Source organism: Ptiloglossa arizonensis, chromosome 2 (assembly GCF_051014685.1).
Source record: "Ptiloglossa arizonensis isolate GNS036 chromosome 2, iyPtiAriz1_principal, whole genome shotgun sequence".
Lineage (NCBI taxonomy): Eukaryota > Metazoa > Arthropoda > Insecta > Hymenoptera > Colletidae > Ptiloglossa > Ptiloglossa arizonensis.
This window is the reverse complement of record NC_135049.1, coordinates 2,347,319-2,369,385: the sequence shown is the minus strand read 5'-3', so window position 1 is coordinate 2,369,385 and position 22,067 is coordinate 2,347,319. Positions and strand designations below refer to the sequence as shown.

At 34.5% G+C, this 22,067-nt stretch overlaps 3 protein-coding genes and 1 pseudogene across 32 annotated transcripts in view; all 4 read right to left on the bottom strand.

Annotated features, from left to right (window-relative positions):
- Positions 1 to 6,902: 6,902 nt before the first annotated feature.
- On the bottom strand, positions 6,903 to 8,603 carry LOC143143758 (tubulin monoglutamylase TTLL4). The gene has a single exon (XM_076305416.1). The coding sequence runs from the start codon at positions 8,601 to 8,603 to the stop codon at positions 6,903 to 6,905; it is 1,701 nt and encodes a 566-aa protein (XP_076161531.1).
- A 3,334-nt stretch (positions 8,604 to 11,937) lies between these two features.
- On the bottom strand, positions 11,938 to 12,501 carry LOC143143690 (histone-lysine N-methyltransferase SETMAR pseudogene; annotated as a pseudogene).
- Positions 12,502 to 12,510: 9 nt separating this feature from the next.
- Positions 12,511 to 12,954, bottom strand: LOC143143689 (histone-lysine N-methyltransferase SETMAR-like). The gene has a single exon (XM_076305256.1). It carries the CDS (start codon positions 12,952 to 12,954, stop codon positions 12,511 to 12,513), a length of 444 nt encoding a protein of 147 aa, XP_076161371.1.
- Positions 12,955 to 14,987: 2,033 nt separating this feature from the next.
- Positions 14,988 to 22,067, bottom strand: part of LOC143143860 (tubulin monoglutamylase TTLL4) — a 554,572-nt gene continuing 547,492 nt past the window's right edge. For 25 of the 30 annotated variants that reach the window (XM_076305648.1, XM_076305652.1, XM_076305646.1 and 22 more), the window contains one exon: positions 14,990 to 17,078. In XM_076305648.1, coding sequence (XP_076161763.1) covers positions 15,350 to 17,059 — 1,710 coding nt within the window. In that variant the 5' untranslated portion in view covers positions 17,060 to 17,078 and the 3' untranslated portion in view covers positions 14,990 to 15,349. Of the gene's footprint in view, positions 17,079 to 22,067 lie in introns of all 30 variants that reach the window. The other 5 variants (XM_076305642.1, XM_076305660.1, XM_076305659.1 and 2 more) reach the window with 2 other exon arrangements.

The window sequence follows — 22,067 nt, the reverse complement described above, 5'->3', positions numbered from 1 at the left end:
TAGTATTCCAATCTGGATTTGACGATGCTCAATCACGTTACTGCAACAGCATTATCACACATTTTTTATACAATTCTTTATATTCTGCTGTATAAATTTAAATCTTTGTCGCTATATTTTGTTTTATACAACTGTAATTGCAGGATATATTGTCTCAAGACTTTATTGGGATTAAAACTTCATTGGAAAGGCTTGCGATTCCTTTGTTGTGAACGAGACGAGATTACAGCGCTAGGAATGTTCTAATTTTTATGTAAAAATTATCGAATAAACTTCAATTTTCGACATATTCACGAAAATCTTCATTTAAATTTATTTTCTATTATACTTTACGTGCAATCTGCCAATGATATTTAATTTGTATTGTTTAAAATTGCAATAAGTAGCCGGGCGAAACAGTAAGAACGGTTTACCTCTTTCCTTGTATTCTTATCTCAGAAGAATTTAATCCTGACCTAACATATTTGTGAATCAACCGAGGTTGACAACCCTAAAATAATGTAATCCAAACTCAAATTTGGTTAAACTTCAAAATACATGTAAAGATCCGCTCCATTCGCGCCCACTTATTGCAGTTTAAACTATTACTCCGAAAGCTATTACATCCAAAAAGTTCGTGCCGCTTTTTACACTGAGAAATAAGTGAATATTTTGAACTTACCATTGAATGTTACGAACAAAAAACTCAACAAATGTAATCTTTTTCTACCCAGTTCTTCCCACTTTTTAGGTAAAGTAATTTGGTAAAGTAACATCGGTGTAATACGTCTTGGGTTTTTATTAAAATCTTCTTAGAGACAACTTTAAATATGTTGAATATTATCGAACTTTTTGCCCATTAAAATGTGTTACAATCATCGGAACAGATGATAGTCAGACGATTCAATGTTTGAAGAATATGGTGGGTGTTACAAAATTTGTTATCCGTTAATTCGTATAATTTTTTTGCATCATCTTTACAACGTGGGGTCTTGCGTTGTCATGGTGGAATATCACCTTCGTTCGAGTGAGTAATCCAGACCGTTTTACAGCTATTGCTGTTCTTAATTTGTTCAACTGATTGCAATATATATTTGAATTTATTGTTAAATTTTATTGGTCGTAGATTAAAATATAGGATCCTTTGATGATGCCACCAAACACATATAAAAACCTTGCGAAGATGCAATCTAATTTCGCTCGTCGCTGTCGTTGCTCTCCCTTTTCGGTCCTGTACTTTTTTCGCTGTGGATTATGATAGAGAATCCATTTTTCGTCTCCAGTAATCAAATGCTTTAAGAACGATTCACTTTTGATACGTGCAAGTAAAGATATGCAAACTGTCATTCGATAAAATCAGTTACGTTCTGAGAGTCCGTGGGGTATCGATACTTTCAGTTTCAACGTCATTCCCATTTTTTTTTTTTTTAAATGATCGTGTAATGTTGATCTTGGAATAATTAACGTGTAAGATATTTCTTCAACAGATAAATTTTGCGTTTCTTTTACTAAAGCACGGATTTTGCCTTCGTGTACCTGAGAGAGCAATTGGAACGTTTTCCATCTTTCAAATTAAAATTTTCTATTCGAAAACGACTAAATTCATCCTTTCCAAAACTCATACACTCATTCCGTTGTCGCTTTTAAAATTTTTAAATTAACAGACGTTACACACTCAAAGGTCGTCTCTAGACTGTCCACTAATAGCTCGGGGAAATCCAATGGAATCTATCGCTATTTGTTTGGAGAACATATAACGAAGGATGTTTACGTTACGTGGCACGAACTTCTTGGATGACCGGATGATTTTTATGTGTAACTCAACTCATGTTGTATTTAGGGGACATGTATATATATATATCTGTTAACTCTAATTATTATTAATATGTATATGACGAACAAACAAATAAGACACAGTTAAATCATTTAATATTTATTTCTTATATCTTATTCAATAGCTTTACTTTAAGTAAAAATTTTAGAAAATGCGTAGTGTTAAAAGTACATACTGTTAACAATATTTTTATGTATATCAGAAACAATATTATAGGTAACACACACATACACGTGTGTCATATTACCGCCGCTCGACTTCATATAGGAAAAAATTGTTCAGAATGATGATCTCGATAATATATTTTAAGACCATCAACATCGCAAAGGTACACGTGATTTCTAATACGTACCGTTTCTTTATTAATAGATCATTATCATCTGCCTGCCTAATGTAACATTTATATATATTTTTAATTTTGTCAAATGCTTACATTTTCCTCGATAAAAAGTTGTGTATTAACACAACTTGAAAAAAAAAAAAAATGGTAAAAGAATTCAATAATTCTCCATAATTAAAAAAAAAGTAGCATTATTTTTCATACAATAATAAAATCTTCAGTCCAGGTAATGATTACGTCCATATTTTTGTGTCATAGATCAGTGTACATCTCCTTTATGTTTGCTATGATTTCATGATAGTTTGCATTGTTGTTTGATGCTTTTAGGGCTTCTATCGCGCTTATAAAGGATAAATGATAAACTGTCAGGGTTTATGGTGTTTACGTATTTGTTGGTGGTTACGCTTATGCTTCGGCAGTGAATATTAATACTAATTTGGCTAGGGTTTGTTGTGTTGTTTGAAATGACCACGTGTTCTATGCCCTTGTCGGATTTTGATGTGTCAGTGAAGATCTGAGTGTAATTGCGTATTTATTTTTTAGATCTGTAAAACAGGTTTTATGTTCTGTTCTGTCTTTTTGTTTTGTTTTTTTTAGAAGGTCTGCTAGTTCTATATTTGTTTAGGGTAATTTAATTGTCCATGGAGTTATTTTTCCTTGTTTGCATTTTAAGATGGGAGATTCGTTAATTTTGAAAGTTTCTAAAATTTTTTGAGTCTGATCTAAAACGGAGACGGTAGCTTGGTTCTTTTGGTATATAGTTGTTTGAAAATATTGCAAAGTATGTAGTTATAGGTGGGATTTTTTCGAGTAGAGGACATTTTTGGCTTTGATATTTTTTCCTTTGACCAAGATTCATTTTGTTGGTTTAAAAAAAGTAAGCCATTCTTAATGCTGCATTTTGTACTGGATCGATTATTTTCAGTATACGGGTTTTTGCTAAGTTGTAAAATGTTGAATCCTAGGCAAGTTTAGAACGTATTAAAACAAGATATGTTAGAATTAATATTTCTTGGTCAGATCTTCAGTTATTGTTAGCCAGCATTTTGATAACGTTTAATCTTTTTATGCAAGAGTCCCTCAGATATTTCATGTGTATAGTCATGACATTTTCTTATCCAGGATTAGGTCTAAAAGTCTGATGTTATCAATTCATCTATTTAATTCTGTACCTCTTATAATTAATGTTGGTTGTGACAGGGAAATTGTTTTTTTTTTTTTTTTGTAAAATATGATATATTGAGTTTTTTAAACTGAGAATATGTAACCAAATTCGTTGGATTATTCTTGGAGTTTGTTAATAAATCTGTGTAGGAGATCACATAGAGTATTAAAGTTTTTTTCATTGTATGTTATTGTTGTATCGTCTTCGTATGTGTGAGCTTTTACTAGTATCTTTAGAACCTATGTTTTTTTTTCACATATACATATTAGAGTCTATTTATAGTATTGTATCAATATTACGTATCTCTCCTTTGAAAGGGTACAGTATTATGAACGTTCATGAGATCATTGTTAATAAATTTTAAATATTATACTTAATAAAATTATTGTCATTACTTGATTAATTAAGAAAAGACAGTAAACCTCTCGTTCTGAAATGAACGATCAGAGGAGTAATTTGTAACCAATAATGTGAAAAGTATATGAAAAGAAATGTCTACTCACAGATGGTTTTGGATACGTAAGAAGGATTTCCTTTGTCAAAATGTCTATATCTTAAAATATGACCTACTAAAACTAAATAAAACTGGCTAATAAGCTGAAGTGGCTCTAAAAAATTTTTCTATTTCTCGAAAAATTAAGCAACATTCAGCTAGCGTACAGATAACAGCTATGATACACATCAAGATGTGTTCCTAGTAATTACATTCTTCCCGAATTTGTTTTTCTGACTGTTGTCAGTACTAAGACTCTAGCATGGAATCTTTATAAGTAGTGTTTTCTTTACAGCGATCAATTAGAATAATGTTTCACCAATCACTATGTGTCAGCACCTCCTATTCAGTAATGTCAATGCTAAATCGACTAAGCCGAAGCTTCTTCCATCGCTCTGAAACCTGTGTCTGCTTACCAATCCGAACATTGGAAATTGACACCTCAAGTGACATTCAGAAAGAAGAACTTACACCAATATCATTAACCATTGACAAGGGGTTATGTGGCGGGACCTCTCACGCTCGCCGCTAAAGGGAAACTCAATCGCCGACCGTTTCCTGCAAATTTCCGTACTATTCTCGATCGGTATTTATACGATTCTTTATTGATCAACAAATGTTCCGGTGTATAAAGTTGGGCCTGCTAGGTTGCCTTACTGACGACTCTACTAGTAGACTCAGGATGAAACGTTCTCCCTTCCTTTTTCTATTTCGCTCGTTTCCTAACTACTTTGCTACTAAAAAAAAACTTTTAAGAGCAAATAGTTTACAAGTAAAACAATAAATTCATTCTATTGATGATAAATAATCATTTCCACTTATATTCCTCACTAGTGAATTTTATCCCAACAAAAGGTTTTATGAACAGTATCTTGAAAACTTGTCATTATTAAAATGCCAGTACGACTAGTCAAATGATTTATTGTGGTGTTAACAATCACTGGGTTCACAAGCAATCGCAATCATCATGATCCACTGATCTTACATTTTTGGCAAGTATCTCAACTTCAGAATGTTTTTTGAAACAATTTGAATTATTTTCAGTGAAGTATCAGAAACTTTCCGGGTAAAATGAAATTAGTAATGAGACATATTTTTAATGAACCTTCTTTTTTTGTGGGGGAAACCTTCCAAAATATCCCTCAACACTTTGGGGTGGAGTCAAGGTAAATGTGGGATTCCCGGGATCCGGCTAATCCGGGTGCGGAATCTACTTCCTCCCTATATTCTGCCCGCCTTCTTTTCAAAGGGCTGCACGAAAGAATGGCCATGATTTCCAATCTTACGACCGCCCATGGGGACAGTGGCTGGACGGCCCAACTCCCACTTTCAACGCCTCAAGGCGTTCACCCACCACGGCATCCCTGAGAGCCCTGGTTCCAGAGGGCTCTAAATGTCGTAACACCTGCGCCACCTTCTCAACAGCCTTCAAGGACGAGATGATCCGTTCCGAGATCTCCTCTCGGAGGAGAGGAATAAAATGGAGTAAAAAATGGAGATTTATAAATTTTGTATGTGTGCAATTATCCAAATTACACACTGTGTAATATCTATTGCAATGAAAGTATAATATAATTTGTAAATGTGGCTTACACTACTTATAATGCGAAAAATTAGACGTAATAACTTTACGTTGCAATGTACAATGTTGACAGTAATAATTGGTGTAAACGTTTCCAATTAAACATTTTACACTCTGTTGGATAATTTTTATTTACAATTTTAAGCTTTCATATCTGTCTAATTAAGCTATATTTTGTTACTACTTTGTACATAAGCATTTGGGAATATATGTAGTTGGTTTAAAATTAAAATGCTTATTATTCAAGATAATTATTATCACTAAATAGACGTTAGAAATATGCATTTCGGCACACAAACATCGCCTGTAGATAATTGAGACGAAGAGGATGTCGAATATAAATACATATAAGTAATATTATCTGGTGAAGCACAAACCTCAAGATAATTATATTTTTAGAACTTTTCAAAACTACGAATTGTGCTATTTCTTGGTTAATAAACCTCATACGTATGTACTGTACAAATCATGTTGAGATTAATCGTGATATTATTTCCATTTCGTGGCATGCACTCGTGGCAATTTCGTTACTTCGAGCGTAAAACACGTGCTCAATTCAGACACTATAACTCATAACCAAACAATCTCCCTCCAATCCGATTTATGTTGTCTTAAAAGCCATTAAATAAAGGCATAATTGAAATAGCTTTTCATAGAAATTGAATGCGTGTATATTTTGCTATAACGATTAATATGAAATGTAGATCGTGCAGAATAATCGTAACGCGCAAAAGCTATTTGACAGTTGCAATTTTTATTTATTTTTTAGAAACAGAAAGTCAATACGGACGGGGGGTATTCCATTGATTTTAAATATGAGATGTCGAATGCGACAAGTAAACGTGATGAACGTGTGACCAGATCAAGACTGACTTCACAATACTACTACTGCTACCGCTACTGCTACCGCTATTGCTACCGCTACTGCTACCGCTACTGCTACCGCTACCGCTACTGCTACTACTATTACGATCACCACCAACAAAATAATGTTGGCTTCGTTTAAAAAAGATCGAACTGTTCAGAACAGATTGAGCCACTTGAGGAAAATCAAACGATTTGAATTGAGCCAAGTGGCTCGAAAGAAGACGTGTAGTGTAAATTTCGAATGTTCTTTCAAATCGTTCAAAGAGCCTTCTCTCCTGAGTTCTGGAGCTGGAGAAAATGAAGCTGCAGATTATTTAACTGATTATGCAGGTATTAAGGTAGATATTGGTATCACGTCTCTTTGGATAAACAATAGTCGCTTTCCTATGACACGATAATAGATAGCTATAGCAGTACTTTATTTATATAGGTTAGTGTAGATTAGGAAATAGGTTATATATATATATATATATAAAATAGTTTTATAGGTTATATAATAAGAAATAGTTTAAATAAAATGACAAGTATTGTTTATTAGTATATAAATTTTAATTCATAAATAAATATTTTACAGATACGGTATATTTGTCAGCAGGTACTGACAAAATTTACTATTTATCTCGTTAAAATGAATTGAATTGTTTATGATAAATGATACTTTTTTTTACAGAGTTTCCGCAGTCGTTCGATACCTCTTAATCGATTACCAGCATATTCGTTTTCCCAAGCATCCAAAAGCAAATTATAATACCTAACTTCATTGAACAATTGGAAGTATTTGTGTGTATCACACGTGGGAAAGATTGTCTCGAAGCGACCCGTCTGCGTGATCTCATCTTCGTGTCGTATTAGTATTCTTACATCACCCGGTGTGAGACACTTTAGAATCGACTTTAAATAAGATTTCCGATCACTAATCTTACAGAAAGTATGCTGCTTCCTTTTATCTGTCCACGTCAAGACACTCGAGTAAACCTGTTGATTGTAACAAATTGTCGTTTCCTTGTAACTCTTCTTTAGAATGTCTAATTCCTTGACCGTTAATACATTGGGTACATGAAAGCCAACAAGATTCAAGTAATCCCTAGCCAATTGGCCCTTTATTATTTTACACAGCGGTGTATCAGACTCCATAGAAGGGAACACGTTAACTTCGAGTAACCAAGGCTGATATTTCTTGTCCAGAAGAATATCGAAGCCGAAAAGCTGATAATGATTATACGTCGACAATGCATTCTTTTTCCAGGCTTTTACAATAAACGGCTCGGCAGAGACTACCGTTTTAATAGCGATGTCCTTGATTTTCGACCAAATCATGCACGGATCCACATTGCCGATTGAGGTTAAATACTTCCACAAGCAACTCAACGACCACATATTACCTTTGCATTTATTTGGATTATCGTTAATCTTAAAATTAGGGCTACTTTTATTCACACTCGTGTTCGTCAGATGCATGAATCTGTTGGACAGAGTGCTTACATGATTAACATATTTAACGGTTGCAAGTCTGACGAGACCGTTATTGTAAACGTAAATTCTAAGCGGATCGACGCTGGTCAGCAACACGTACAGTCGAATGTCGAATTTGATGCCATTGATGAGTTGAGGTTTGGAAATATAACGTTGAGCAATGAGGGAATGATAATTAGGTATTTCATAAGAGCGAGACACTATTTTGATTCCAGACCCGGCGCAGGAATCTGGCGGTTTCACGATCCATATTCCGCGGTTTTTCTGCATATATCTTTCCAAATCATCTCTTTCTTCTGGTAAAACAAACGTCAATGGCATGAAATCGAAATACTTGCTACCGTATCTCCGTTGCATTCTCTGAAAATTCTTCCAAAGCAATATTTTGTCGCCGAAGTGAACGTTGCTAGGAAAATTATTTATTTTAGAAAAGACCTTAGTGTTTTTTAACTGAGAAGAACCTAGCTTGCTGTTGCACCAGGTCCCACACCAATTAGAAGTAGGTTTGATGGTTGTCTTGAACCCCGATTTTGTCACCGTCGAAGAAATGATTTGCGGGAAGTAACTCTTTGCACGCCACCAGAGTAGATGATTAGTAATCTCTGGTGGCAGTGTTGTCGTAGTTCCCTTATTTTGGAAGATAATAAACGGCGGTACGTGGGCGAAGAGACTCTTGCGCATTGGCAATGTAACGTTTTCGTCGACGGAGCCGATCGAGCCGATGGCAATTTGTGATTTCGATTGGGCTGCAATTAAAAGTTCGGTGATTTCGATATACGTATACATTTCATCGTCTTCACAGCAAAGATTCGATTTTAATTTGTTAAAGCAGGTACTCGTGCAAACATTCTGTTTCGATTGGATTTCCATGTTGTCAAATGGTAGATTTTTATCTTCTTTCGGTGTTTGTTATTGATCAATATTTGAACTAATAATGTAGCGAACCAATTGGTTCCAGTAATTACTGGAAATTTTAAACATTTGGCCAAAAATATGTATGTTAGGTTAGAGGTGATGATGAAACAGTAGTGAAGTGTGCGGTTCTTTTTAAACACCATACTCAAAAGTTGTCTGTTTGACGATGTTGCTCAATTTGTATTTTAATTTTTTGAACAAACATAAAATTCCTGCTAATTCCAGCTAAAAGCCATTTCTGAACGAGTTACTTTTTACGTCAATTCACTAAATAATAAAAGTGTGAAGTTATTTATGTATCAGTTAAGTATGTCGTGATAACATTCTAACATTAATCCAAAACCTAAGTGGAATTATAACCTAGATAAATAAATAAATATATAATTAAATATATATAATTAAACATATATATGTAATTATTTATTTTCCCACTTAGATTTTGAATTTATATTAGAATATTATCTTGAAGCTTCAAATAAATAAATAAATAAATAAATAAATAAATAAATAAATAAATAAATAAATAAATAAATAAATAAATAAATAAATAAATAAATAAATAAATAAATAAATAAATAAATAAATAAATAAATAAATAAATAAATAAATAAATAAATAAATAAATAAATAAATAAATAAATAAATAAATAAATAAATAAATAAATAAATAAATAAATAAATATGTAACATATTTTTTATTTATTTAGGTTAATAATATGTTATACTTATATAGGTATATATGAGCTGTATATGTATTTATATATACAAGGTGACCCATTTAAATAGATCCAGTCAAATATCTTGGGAACCGTTGATGATACTGAAAAGTATTTGAAACAAAAATTAAATGGTTTCAGAGGTTAACATGTAAGGAAGATTGAATGTCAATTTCATTTTTTTAAGTAAAATTAGATATTTTTTGTTACACCAGTCGATGCAGCTGGTTATTTTCTACATAAAAGTATTAAATCATTTATTGCGATAAGTCAATGGCTTAGAAGATATTTTTAATTTTAGTAATGCATAGTGTATCTAAAGTGGAATAGTCACGCATCTAAGGTTGGTGTTCAAAAATACGACCTTCAGCCTGAATGTCGAGAGTTATTCGGTCTCTAAAAAATTATTCAACATTTTCCAATGTTTTCGTACAAATTTCTTCGTTGATGTAGCTACGAGACAATGAATGTGGATTCAACAACATGGACCTTCCGCCCATTATGATCGTAGAGTTCGAGCCACATTAAACCAAATGTTTCAAAGTTGTTAAATTGAACGAAGTGAATGTATTGAGTTTCCGCCAAGGTCGCCATATCTAATGTCTTTAGATTTTTTTCTATGGGGATACTTGAAGAATAAAATTTACGTACAAAATTGCACGATTCCGGGTAATCTAAAATAAAAGATTCCGGATGTATGTAAAGAAATTTCAATGGAAACACTGGAAAATGTTGAACGATCCTTTAGAAATCGAATAACTTTCGACATTCAGAATGAAGGTCATATTTTTGAACACCAAGTTTAGATATGTGAATACCCCTCTTTAAATACACTATGCATTATTAAAAATAAAATATCTTCTAAACCAATGATTTTTCGAAATAAGTGATTCGGTACTTTTATGTAGAAAATAACGAGCTGCATCGATTGATAAAACAAAAAGTACATAATTCTATTTAACCTAGAAAATAGTAACAAAAGTACATAATCCTATTTAACCTCCTTCAACCTAAAAAAATATTACTAATATTAGATTATGTGTCCTCTGAAACCATTTAACTTTTATTTCAAATATTTTTCAGTATCATCAACGGTTTTCAAGATATTTGACTGAATTGATTTAAATGGGTCGATTACGTGGAATTAAGCAGAGTTCTGCAAATAAATATTTGACAAAAGATTGCTTTGACAAATAATTTATACATATGTATAATAATTATTTATCTACGATAAAGAATCATTCTATCCATATTATTAAAACACATTTTTATTATTTATACGAATTATTAGGAAAACGATTTTTTCAAATTTATGCAAATAATAATTTAAATAATTGTTAATGTAATGATGTTGCGATTAGAATAAATGAAATAATACTATAAAATTATATGTGATACGACTGTCGCGTAAAATCATGTTCGTTAGAAAATTTGATTATGTTCTGTACAATGATTCTCAAATTCTAGACGATACCTGCGGAAAAAACATTACGCAAAGAAGTCAAATTACGAATATAATAAAAAGCGCGGATAAGATAAGAAAGAAATACAATAAATGTTGGATAACTGCGAAAAACGATCTACGACAAAACTACGTTTTCCATCCCCACCATTGAGGAACACTCTCAAACTCTCCGTACACGGTGATGGAGTTACTTTTAATCCACTGTCCCGAGATACGCATATATTTACACATTGATCAAGTCTCACTGCCACCAACATATCGCTTTTTTGACAGCGACAGTTATGTGCGTTCCTGTATACGTTATTTTAAACGGCGAAGCGTTTCTTTGATGGAAACTGTTCTTAAATTTCTCAAACTTTGACCTCCTAGCGAAGAAAAACGTGTGCGAAGTATTTTGTGTAAAAGCTTATTTTTATCGTTTTTGTTGCCTCTGTTATTTGCGTGTCATTATTATTCTTGTGTTTTTGTTATTTGTGTTGTTTTTTGTTACGTTGTATACTATATCAAGCAACGAGTGATCCCCATATGCTCAGTTTGCTGAAATCGAAGACGATCATAACTGCGATCAGTCATGCTGAACCAGAGGTGGAATATTCTAAAACCGAAATTGATATGTTAGAAAACATGGAGAATATAGTTTCAGAACATGAAATTGTATCCGGACGTAAATGATAACGAACTACACCCAATGTCAGTAGTTTTGCAGATCAAATAATGCCACATACATAAATGTTCACTAACAAAAGTACCGATAATGAAAGAATGCTTTCACCTTTTTATGACTGAAGAAATAATCAATATTATTACATTTTACACAAATAAGAAAGCAATGGAAAATATGCCAAGAAACAAAAAATGGGAACTTGTTGATTAAATCGAAATTTATGCTTTTTTCGATCTTGTATTACTTATTAGATAATTTCGAAAGTCACGAGAATACAAAAATGACTTATGGAAAGAAGATGATGTCACTTTTCGACAATTTTATACTGCAATAATGTCGCGTGATCTGATATAATAGAAGTATCTGAAGTAAAAAGTTCTGGGCGTTTTTCTCTTTATTTCAACGATGAGATTAACAGATTTAGAATTTTCGGATTTAGATCAACTATTCGCCGTTTTGTTCGATAACATTTCTCCATTTTGAAGGCAATTTCATAATTCCGCGATCGAAGAAGTCCTCGTCTCTATTGGTAGAAAACTTGACCAATTCATTTTCACAAGCCTCTCTTGAGGCCAGTGTTTTACCATCAAAAAAATTTTGTAAATGCTTGAAAAGGTGATAATTGTTTGGTGCCAGGTCTGGGCTATACAGCGGGTGCGATATAACCTCGCATCCAAACTCTCGGAGCTTCTGGCGCGTCGTTAAAGATGTGTGCAGTCTGGCGTTGTCTTCAGCGAACACAAACCCCTTTCTATTGACCAATTCTGGACGCTTCCCGTCGATCGACTGCTTCAATCTGGTCAGTTGTTGACAGTAAAGGTCCAAATTGAGTGATTGGCCCGATGGGAGCAGCTCACAGTGGAGGATTCCCTTCCAATCGCATCAAACACACAGTAAAACCTTCTTGGTCGGTTAATCCGGACTTGGCGATCGTTTGAGCCGGCTCACCGTGCTTGGACGTGCGCGATCTTTTTCGCCTGTTGTTCTCGTATGTAACCTATTTCTCATCCCCAATCATCATCCGCTCAAAAATGGATCGATTTCGTTACGCTTTGGCAAAGAATCGCAGGCATCGATTTGCTCGAAAAGGTTCTTTCGCGTCAATTCGTGCGGCACTCGTACATCGAGTTTCTTCTTGAGACTAGCCTTATGCAAATGGTTCCAAACTGTTTTCTGGCTAATCTTCAGTTCCCGGGCAATGGAATAAGTGCTCGTGTGCCGGTCTGACTCGACGATTTCCATGATTTTATCAACATTTTCGATTGACCTACCAGAGCGTGTCTTATCTTCGACGTTCATATTACTAGAATAGAAGCGTTGCAACCACCGCTTTGCTGCTGCATTCGATACTGTATTGGGTCCATAAACAGTACAAATTTTTTTGGCCGCCTGCTCCGCTTTTTCCCCTTGGTCGTAATGGTACCGAAGAATGTATGGAATTTTCTCTTTCTTTACCTCCATTTTGGAACGCTCTAACACACAACTGGATTCAATAAACACAAAATTGTCAGAGTTCTGTCACATATGTAGATAGAAAATCAAGTGATAAATTGACATCACTTAGATATGTCACAAGCATATTTACAAAAACCAGTTACGAATCTTACGATGCGCCAGGCGTTGACGAACAACTTGTTAAGTTTTGCGGCCGTTCATCTTTCAAGGTGCCTAGTAAACAAGTATGGAATCAATATTTGGATATTTTGCGATTCGAAAATTTTACTACTGTAATATGAAATTATATTTAGGAAAACGTATATGTAGGACTGCACGAAAAAAGAAATGGGTCTTACCAAAAATATTAATAGATACACGAGACTGAACACAATAATTTTACTACTGCAATATGAAATTATATTTAGGAAAACGTATATTTAGGACTGCACGAAAAAAGAAATGGGTCTTACCAAAAATATTAATAGATACACGAGACTGAACACAATAAATACTCTTTTGAGTTCCTATTCACTAATAAACTAGTATAACCAATGAGTTATACTCATCGATAGCCTTTGTCGTTATTTTTACATTATGTTGATATCGTCGCCTACAACTTATTGGTTATACGGCAAAGAAAACATCCAGAATGGAATGACAGAAAGTCAGCGAAAACAAGAAAGAATTATTTAAGAAATTGATTGTTGGAAGTATAGATTGGCTGGTTACTCAATTTGAAAACCGTCAAGTGGAATTACACAAAAATGTTGTCAGTATTATAGGAGCAACAGGAATGAAAATTGTAAAGAAGCAAAAATTAGAAGGTCAAAAAGGTGCCAAATGCTACTTTTGCATAGGCAGTAATAACAAATATTCTTCAATATGCGATTATATTAGAAGATATCTGTGTAAAATACATTTAAGGCAAACATAAACTATTATATTTAATACTTGTAACGTGAATGATTAAAATAATTGCCATTTTCATTATAATTCGTAATATTTTCTTAAGTGTAAACACGATTACAAATTTACTAGGAATTCGAGCGACCGTCACTGTGTTAGTACAGCATCGGCGGGGAGCTCAAGCGACTGTGAATTAAGATGAGTAAGCAGGGAATTTAACAAAGAAGGCCTGTTCTTGCGTGAAAAATACTTACGTGGGTATATAGTTCTCGCTAGCTATCTACGATAGACAGGGTTGTCGTCATTATTTGAGTCATCGATTTATAAACAAAGCACCTGGTGGAAGATAGAGTGAGGTTCCAAGCAGGGCAAGGAAATAATTGTGAAGAATAAATATTAAGAAATCAACTGGAACTTCGAATTATTTTCCTTAATAAATAGAATTATATTATCGGAAAAGGTAAATTCCGTAAATGAATTGTTAATTCATTCATACTAAGGGATTTCTCTAAATTTGTACATTCCATATAAATATTTATCTCTCTAGCGTTGAATGTATAATTTGTAACAATATTCGTGTTACGGCTAAGTTCAGTAAATAATATTTTTTTACAGTAAATCTATTTACTGTAGTCCTTACATATATTTTTACTAAACACGCCCAACCATATTTCGATGCGTTTAAGAATCAATATCGATACAAAGATATAAAATCTAAAAGAGAAAAATTTAGAATTTTTGAACATAGAAGAACGTCTATAGGTAATATATGAAATATTTAAAATAGAATAAAACTATTAAGATAATCAAACATAATTTATGAAAATTTCGATACGGAAGAGAGCTTTAAAAAGATTGAAAACATCCAATAAAAATGTTTGTAGGGACTAGTGAGAGTATGCGTACTTTACATTTTACAAGCACAAATTTAAGTAATATTTTCTTCATCCATTCGTTTTACTGGGCAACAATTATTTACAAATATTTATTTTAATACGAAGAATTTATTGAATGTCTGAAATATGGAAAAATCAAATAAACCTGTTTTTTTTATTCATATTGTCCATATGATATATATATATATTATGCAATAAAGTTCCTTTTTTATAATCATGATCCAAACAAGAAAAAGGCGAATGCATATTTTTAATTGCAAAATCATTTATTTAGACAGGGATTTAATACATTAAGATAAGTTTGCACAACCGTGTAGAAGGCACATAAGATACGGTTGTTCCGTAACGTTGTAGAACAATACTATAATAATAATGATGCACATATAACAAGGTGGTACATGGCATTATATACATATACATATACATATACATATACATATACATATACATATACATATACATATACATATACATATACATATACATATACATATACGTACACATATATATTTAATATATAAATATTTGTATATAAAAGAAAAGAAAAAACTTCACAGTTTTAATCGTAACGTTGAAGATATCAACGACATGAATTTAAGCCTTTAACTGCTTGTTACCTAAAAATTCAACTCTTGTTCCAAATGATACTTCGTTTGGCAAAGTTTCTGTAATCTCAATATCCCCTTTTCTCGATTATCACCATATTTCATTTCCCACGCATCGAATAGCATATTATAGTATCTTGGAACGTCAAAATACTGCTGATACTGGTGGCTATCAATCGTAGGAAAAATTTTTTCGAACTGATCGAGCTGCGTTAACTCATCTTCATACGTTATGAAATGTCTAACGTCGTCTGGAGTAAGATCCTCTATTATGTCGTCAAGGTAATCCTCTCGGTTCCTTAAATTAGCGTACAAGGATTGCTTGTGTCGCTCTTGGTAACTGAGACTGGTTCTATACAGTCTAAAGTCTTGACACACAACGTCCAATTGATACCTTTGCATTAACTTCGCTTCTTCTTCGGTTGATAGACTATGCGGTAGTTGATATCCAGCTATGTTAAAAACATTCTTAATTAATGGCCCTTTGATAGCGATATCGAGTGGCGAAGATGATTGCAACGAGGGAGAAATGTTCACTTCCAATAACCAAGGTTTCAAATTTTCGTCTAAGAGAATATCAACGCCAAATAACTCGTAACAACAATATCGTGACGACATATTGGCTTTCGATAGAGTATTAATGGACGATTCGCCGGCTATCATTGTCTTAATTACGATATCCTTCATGGATGCCCATAATTTCGATATGTTTACATGTTCTTTTTCAAGGTAGGACCAGAGCGTTTTGAGCGTCCATTTGTGCCCTGAACACGAGTCGACGCAATCATTGCTAGTGTAAGTAGCATTGGTTTTGTTGATACTGTAATTTGTCAGATGCATAAAGCGGTCACTGAGATAGTTTATGTCGTCAGTGTACTTGACCGAAGCGAATCGTACCAAACCATCTGGATAGATGTATATCCTCAATGGATTGAAACTCGTGACGAGAACATACAGACGCAAATCAAACTTTGCATCGCTGATGAGTTTTGGCCTGGACAAGTACTGTTGAACAACTACAGCACGTTTCTTTGGTATCTGTGACCAGCGATGCACTACTTTAATTCCAGTCCCCCTTGCAGAGGCAGGTGGTTTAACGATCCACTTTTCTTTGTTACCCGACTTTTCCCAAACTTGTCTGAAGCAACGAAGATCTTGAGGTAGTACATAGGTCTTTGGAATAAAACCGAATTCCCTTTTCCCATGCTTTACCATCATTCTGCTAAGATTACGCCAGAGGCGATCCTTTCGGCCAATCTGAAAAGTTCCTGGAAAATGGTTGATCTTCTGCGATTCTTTCAGCGTCTTGAAGCAAACGGATTTCATGTGCTTGCCCCAAGTACCGCACCACTCTTGGGATTTCTTCATTAATCGAAAACCTGAGTTGGCCAAGGTACGACGTACAATTAATGGAGTAATCGTACTTAAACGCCATTTCAGGTGTCTCGTTACTTCGTACGGCACTATTGGTCCCTTGCAATCGAACAGCTGGAAAGCGATGTAAGGTCCTACGTTCGGGAAGAGACTTCTCCTGAATGGCATCTTTCCTCTCTTGTCACCGGTGACATCGGATAACTGATCGATAGTTAATAGATTTTGGTCAATGTCAATGTATGGCAGTATTTCCTCCACTTCGTCTTCGTATTGGCCTTCGATGTCACCTCCATCGATGCTGTTCGCGATGCTCGTGACCTCGCAATGATTGTACGCAATTACGTCCATCCTGACCAATCTGTAACATCTACAATGAAATACGTACAATTTTAATATGATCGTAATGTGGAAATGGTTACGCGCTATTCTATCGAGAAAGAGGTTAATCGATTCCCTCACTTTTATTATTTCGTGTCATCGTCGTGGACCATTCAACCTATAAATGTCACTTACGAATGGACTGTCGAGATAAATCGATCTATCGCGCGAAATATAATACTTCTGCAAATTATTATTTAAATTTGACAAGGGCAATCTGCGATTTGGACAAAATCTTTTTTCAATGAGGCCAGGCTCAAATTGTAGAGCTCGATGAGTACAAAGTGTAGAGAATATTACCCAATTGGATTTTTGAATTTTTATGAAAAATATTTACACAATTTTATAATTTATAAACGCTGTTCGTATTGTGTTTCCTCTTGTAATAAATATTATACGTTAAAATTTTATTAAAGAATAAAAATTAAGTAGAAGTAATACGAATATAGTACAATTATAATTCTGGCACGTTAAATTATTGAGAATGAAAGTAGAAAGATAAAGACCAATAGAATTGTTCGAATATCTCGGAAACTAAGAGAATCTGCATTTGCGTACAGAAGAAAAGTTATTTCAAAGTTGCTATATGTCTGCGGAGTGCATTTATTGCGTGCGCGCGCACGTGTGTAATAAGCATATCACGGTAATTCATTACGCAGCAAGCGTAGTGTTAAAATAAAAACTAGTTTAACCAAAACCTAAGCAAAAATATATATTACACGTATATATGTAAATTACACAGTAGCCAATATGTAAAATTTAAAATAAGAAAAACATATATACGAAAATAATTGGAATTTATTCATATATTACTATTACAAGTATTATATAGAGGAAAATATTTCAGTCATTACGTCCAAAAATTATGTACGATATTAACAAACCTAATTGCATGGTATTAACAGAATTAACAAGGAGCTTGTTAATTTTGTAATTAGGTTTGGGTTATGCTAGTATTTATAATATTTTGTAACATTATGCTTGTTTTACTGAGTTACAGTGGTATGCTTATACAAGCAAAAGATAGCCACCAGCTGGTGTGATTTTTTGATCTCTGGAATTCTCTCTCTAAAAGGGTTCTACATTTGATTAAGACTGGAGAAACAACAGTCTGTATATACAGCAGTCTGTACATACAAACAAAATTGAGAATTGAAAATATCTTGGATACTAAACCCGTCCAGCGGTTAAATCTATAGGGAAGAATTGCTCAGTTTATTGACCCTGGTAACATACTTCAAGATCATTAAACTCGAAGCTGTAGACCATGTTCCCAATAATCACCGTATATTCTGCTATAGATTTATCATGAAGATCACTAACAAGAATTTAGTAGTTCCTATGTTTGTTTAATTAAAATTTTTTAGATACTAACTATATTTCCGAAATGAATTCTTCTCTGTGATTAGATACATACCTGTCACGTACACTGAAATTATTATTAGTTCTTCCAAGTTTTTAAGGTTTTATTTCTATTACCGTTTTCTAACAATTGTGTTTTTTTTAAACTACGCCATGACGGGAATAATTTTTTGCGTTTTACAGTATTTTTAGCTAATATTACTATTCTTCCTCCTTCTCCGATATTTGGTCTGTGAAATATTATATTCTGTTTTGTTAAATTGAGTTTTGTTTTTTCTAACAAAACAAAATGTGGCCTCTGCATATTGAGTATTTAGAGAAGACTGATGCATTTCTTATTCAAGATCAATTTTTGCTTATTACTAGATATAAGAATTCCTTTTCTTCGTTTGTAATTATGGTGAGTGTGTGTGTGTCCGCGCGTGCGTGCGCATGTGCGTTAGGCATTTTGGATATTTATTATACCGTTTTTGTTAGTGCGTTTTTTTTGGGGGGTTTTCATTTCTAATAATACTGAGTTGCGGTTTTGGAATAGATAACTTGATTTTAAATATGATGTTTTAAAGTGTTTTATACTAAAATTAATTTGTTTTCTTTCATTTCTTATTATTCTATTTGTTGCGTCTTAGCAAAACTTTCGTGATTCACGATACAGCAGAAGTGGTTAACTTCTTTTCCATTGCGAGCCACACGGTTTCTGCATTCCCTCCCTATTTAAGTTCATTAAGTATCACGTCATAAGTAGCGATGTTAAACAGTGGAAATTTCTTAGCGAAGGCGAGTGGAAGTAAGAGTCATATGTGGCTGTGGACTGTCAATTAGCCAGGGTATGTTTTTTAAAATGGCTTCCATAATATGTGAAAAACTACTTGTGGCGGCACTATCCACGCTTGCTACTAGAGGGAAACTGATCGTTTCCCGCAAGTTCCTGTACTTGCTCCGATTGGTATATATACGGTCTTTGGCGGCACTATATTTGAAGATGTATGAGGAAGGAAAACGGAAATAGGAGTGGGGAGAAGAGCTCTTTCGGCAGCGATCGAACGACAGTTTTCAGGGGAGGAAAATTACGGAAAGGTGTTCGAAGCCACCGCGTTATTTAAGAACGTTCCAGGTCAAAGTTTACAGACTTACTGTTTCGAGAAAGTTAAAAGATTGAATAAATTAAATCTAAATGTTCCGGAAGAAAAGATAATCGAATTGATGATTCACGGGATACAGAATGAACAAATAAGAATGAGCTTAACGACAGCAAGGAAAATGACAATCCCTGATTTGACTAGATGTTTAGAGTCACTTCACGGTGAGTCGATTAGAAATAGTAAAGGAACGAAAGAAGGGGTGGGATATAAGTAGAAGCTTTGATTCCCTTTCTTGCTATTGTAGTATCGGATTTTCCGAGCCCACTTGGGCCTGTTTCGACCACGGGCCTAAACGAGGCGGCATGTGCGGACAGACCCGGGTCGAGGTAAAACAATTGGTGCCAATCTATCCGCCAGCTTTTACGATAGGCCCGAGGATCCCTTTACAGGGGGGTCCTGCACGACGACCAGGTGTAAGGATGCATGGGTATGAAAGAGAGTACCTGTGGCTCGGAGAAAGTGAGGTATGCTTGGAAAAGACGAGCGATTAGGATGACCGAACGTGACCGAATATCTGAAGTGAGAGAGACTGAGGAATAGAATGAAAGAGAACGAAAGGGTATGACTATATAAAGTACGAAAGGAATGTTTGAGGACACAGTATGTCACAGTATGTCACAGTATGACAAAGTATGACGACGAGAGCATGTCCGAGGAGTGTGTCGCGGACAGTACAACGAAGACGATAAGACGAGACGATTAAACGACGTACTAAGACTTAAGCAACAAAGACGATCAAGACGCGTGCCGAAGGCACAAAGACGGTTAGCTTAGTTTAATACGCGGTCGATCTACCTTAGTAGAAAGCGAAACCAATCACCAACACTACGTTTAATACTTGTATCATTGTAATATATAATATCCTTAAATATACTTCAATATACCGCACGAGTACAACAGTTATTTGGGGGCTCGTACGGGGATTAATAACTTCAAAGATCTCTTCTCCAGTGATCCAAGTGATAGGAGAAGAGAAAAACAACACTATCATTGTAAAAACGGGGGCCATAGGAAAAGTGAGTGCCCTGATTTCAAGAATGGTGTTACTAAGGAATTAAATCGACGGGACCCACCTAGTAAGGGAAATGCAAGTTCGTTGATGATTGAGAAAGATAAAGGGATTACAATGTCCAAGATATGGATATTGTAACATTTCGGACCATTCGGAGAGACAGTGGTATAAAAAACAGAATAAGGAGAGGAAAGAGAAGAAGTTACGACTAAACGGGGGGGGGGGGGGGGGGGGGGGGGCAGATTTCCATCAATTGTGGGAAACGAGGTACTGGGGATCCAAATTGAAGGAATAAACGAACATTAAAAAGGTGCCTAGTAGAAAAGGAGGAAAAGATATGTGCAATAAATTTAGGTTTAGGTAGTGATTGCTCCATTGGTTCGGGATGTGTAGTATGGCGAATGAACCTGACACAATATACGATCTTCGAATGTGAATTGCGTAGAAATTTCTTGTTCGTCACTGGACTTTGTTATACTGTTATATGTTTGTCTTTGGAGAATGCGTGGCTTCTCTCGAAAGACTTCAATTTCTTTTTCAACAATTGCAGCACTTGATCGGAGATCTAATGTTACTTTCCGTAACTCATAAAATAATACTGTAGGAATTATTATTGTATGAAATAAAAGGTGAATACAGTTTTAGGATATACGTATTTTGAATGAAATAGTGGAAATAAAACAACAATAAAACTCACAAATTATAACTACGTTGACTACGTTTGATGCTGGCTACGCAACTCTTTTCTTAGGCGACACGACACGCTTCGCCTAATTTCCAACAACAAGTAATTTCAAGCTCGTTTCTCTCGCACCCTATATTCTTACCCATTTAGTCCTTTTCATTCGAATCCTTAACCTTTCTCACTCCGTGAATCTGGTCACGTTTACCTAAAATTCTTCAGTTTGCTGTCATCTTTCGCAACTTAGTTCGGACTCCCTGTCCTTTAGTTCAAATGTTCTTCTTTTACGCTTCGGAAACACTTCACTTGTTTGTCTATCCCAAACACTTCACATTTTCTCCGGACCACACGCATTTCCTTTCGTTTCCATGGATTATCACACTCGGTCCTCCTGCACTATGTTAGCGTTACGGAAAATCCGTCTGACTTATTGTCGCAGCTTGGGTCGTTACGACCCTTCGGAAAGGATCGCTCGTACCGTGGTGCCGCCAAATGTTGGCATAAGTTGTTTACATCGACGCTCCGTCACCGCTCTAACTATCGCAAGCGACAATCACCATTAGTCGAAGTCGGCGAGAAAGACTGATGGCGACCGTAGCGAGACCGAGTCACCGAGTGAGAGAGAATACTGTGACAGTGGCGTAGCTTTGCGATCAAATGTTAGCTATTAAGAGACAGAATGATTTCATTCTTATTTAAATACTATCAATAATTTCATATGTTTCTCATAATGAAAAAATGAATACAATTTAATATGCGTAATAATTATCATTATTTTGA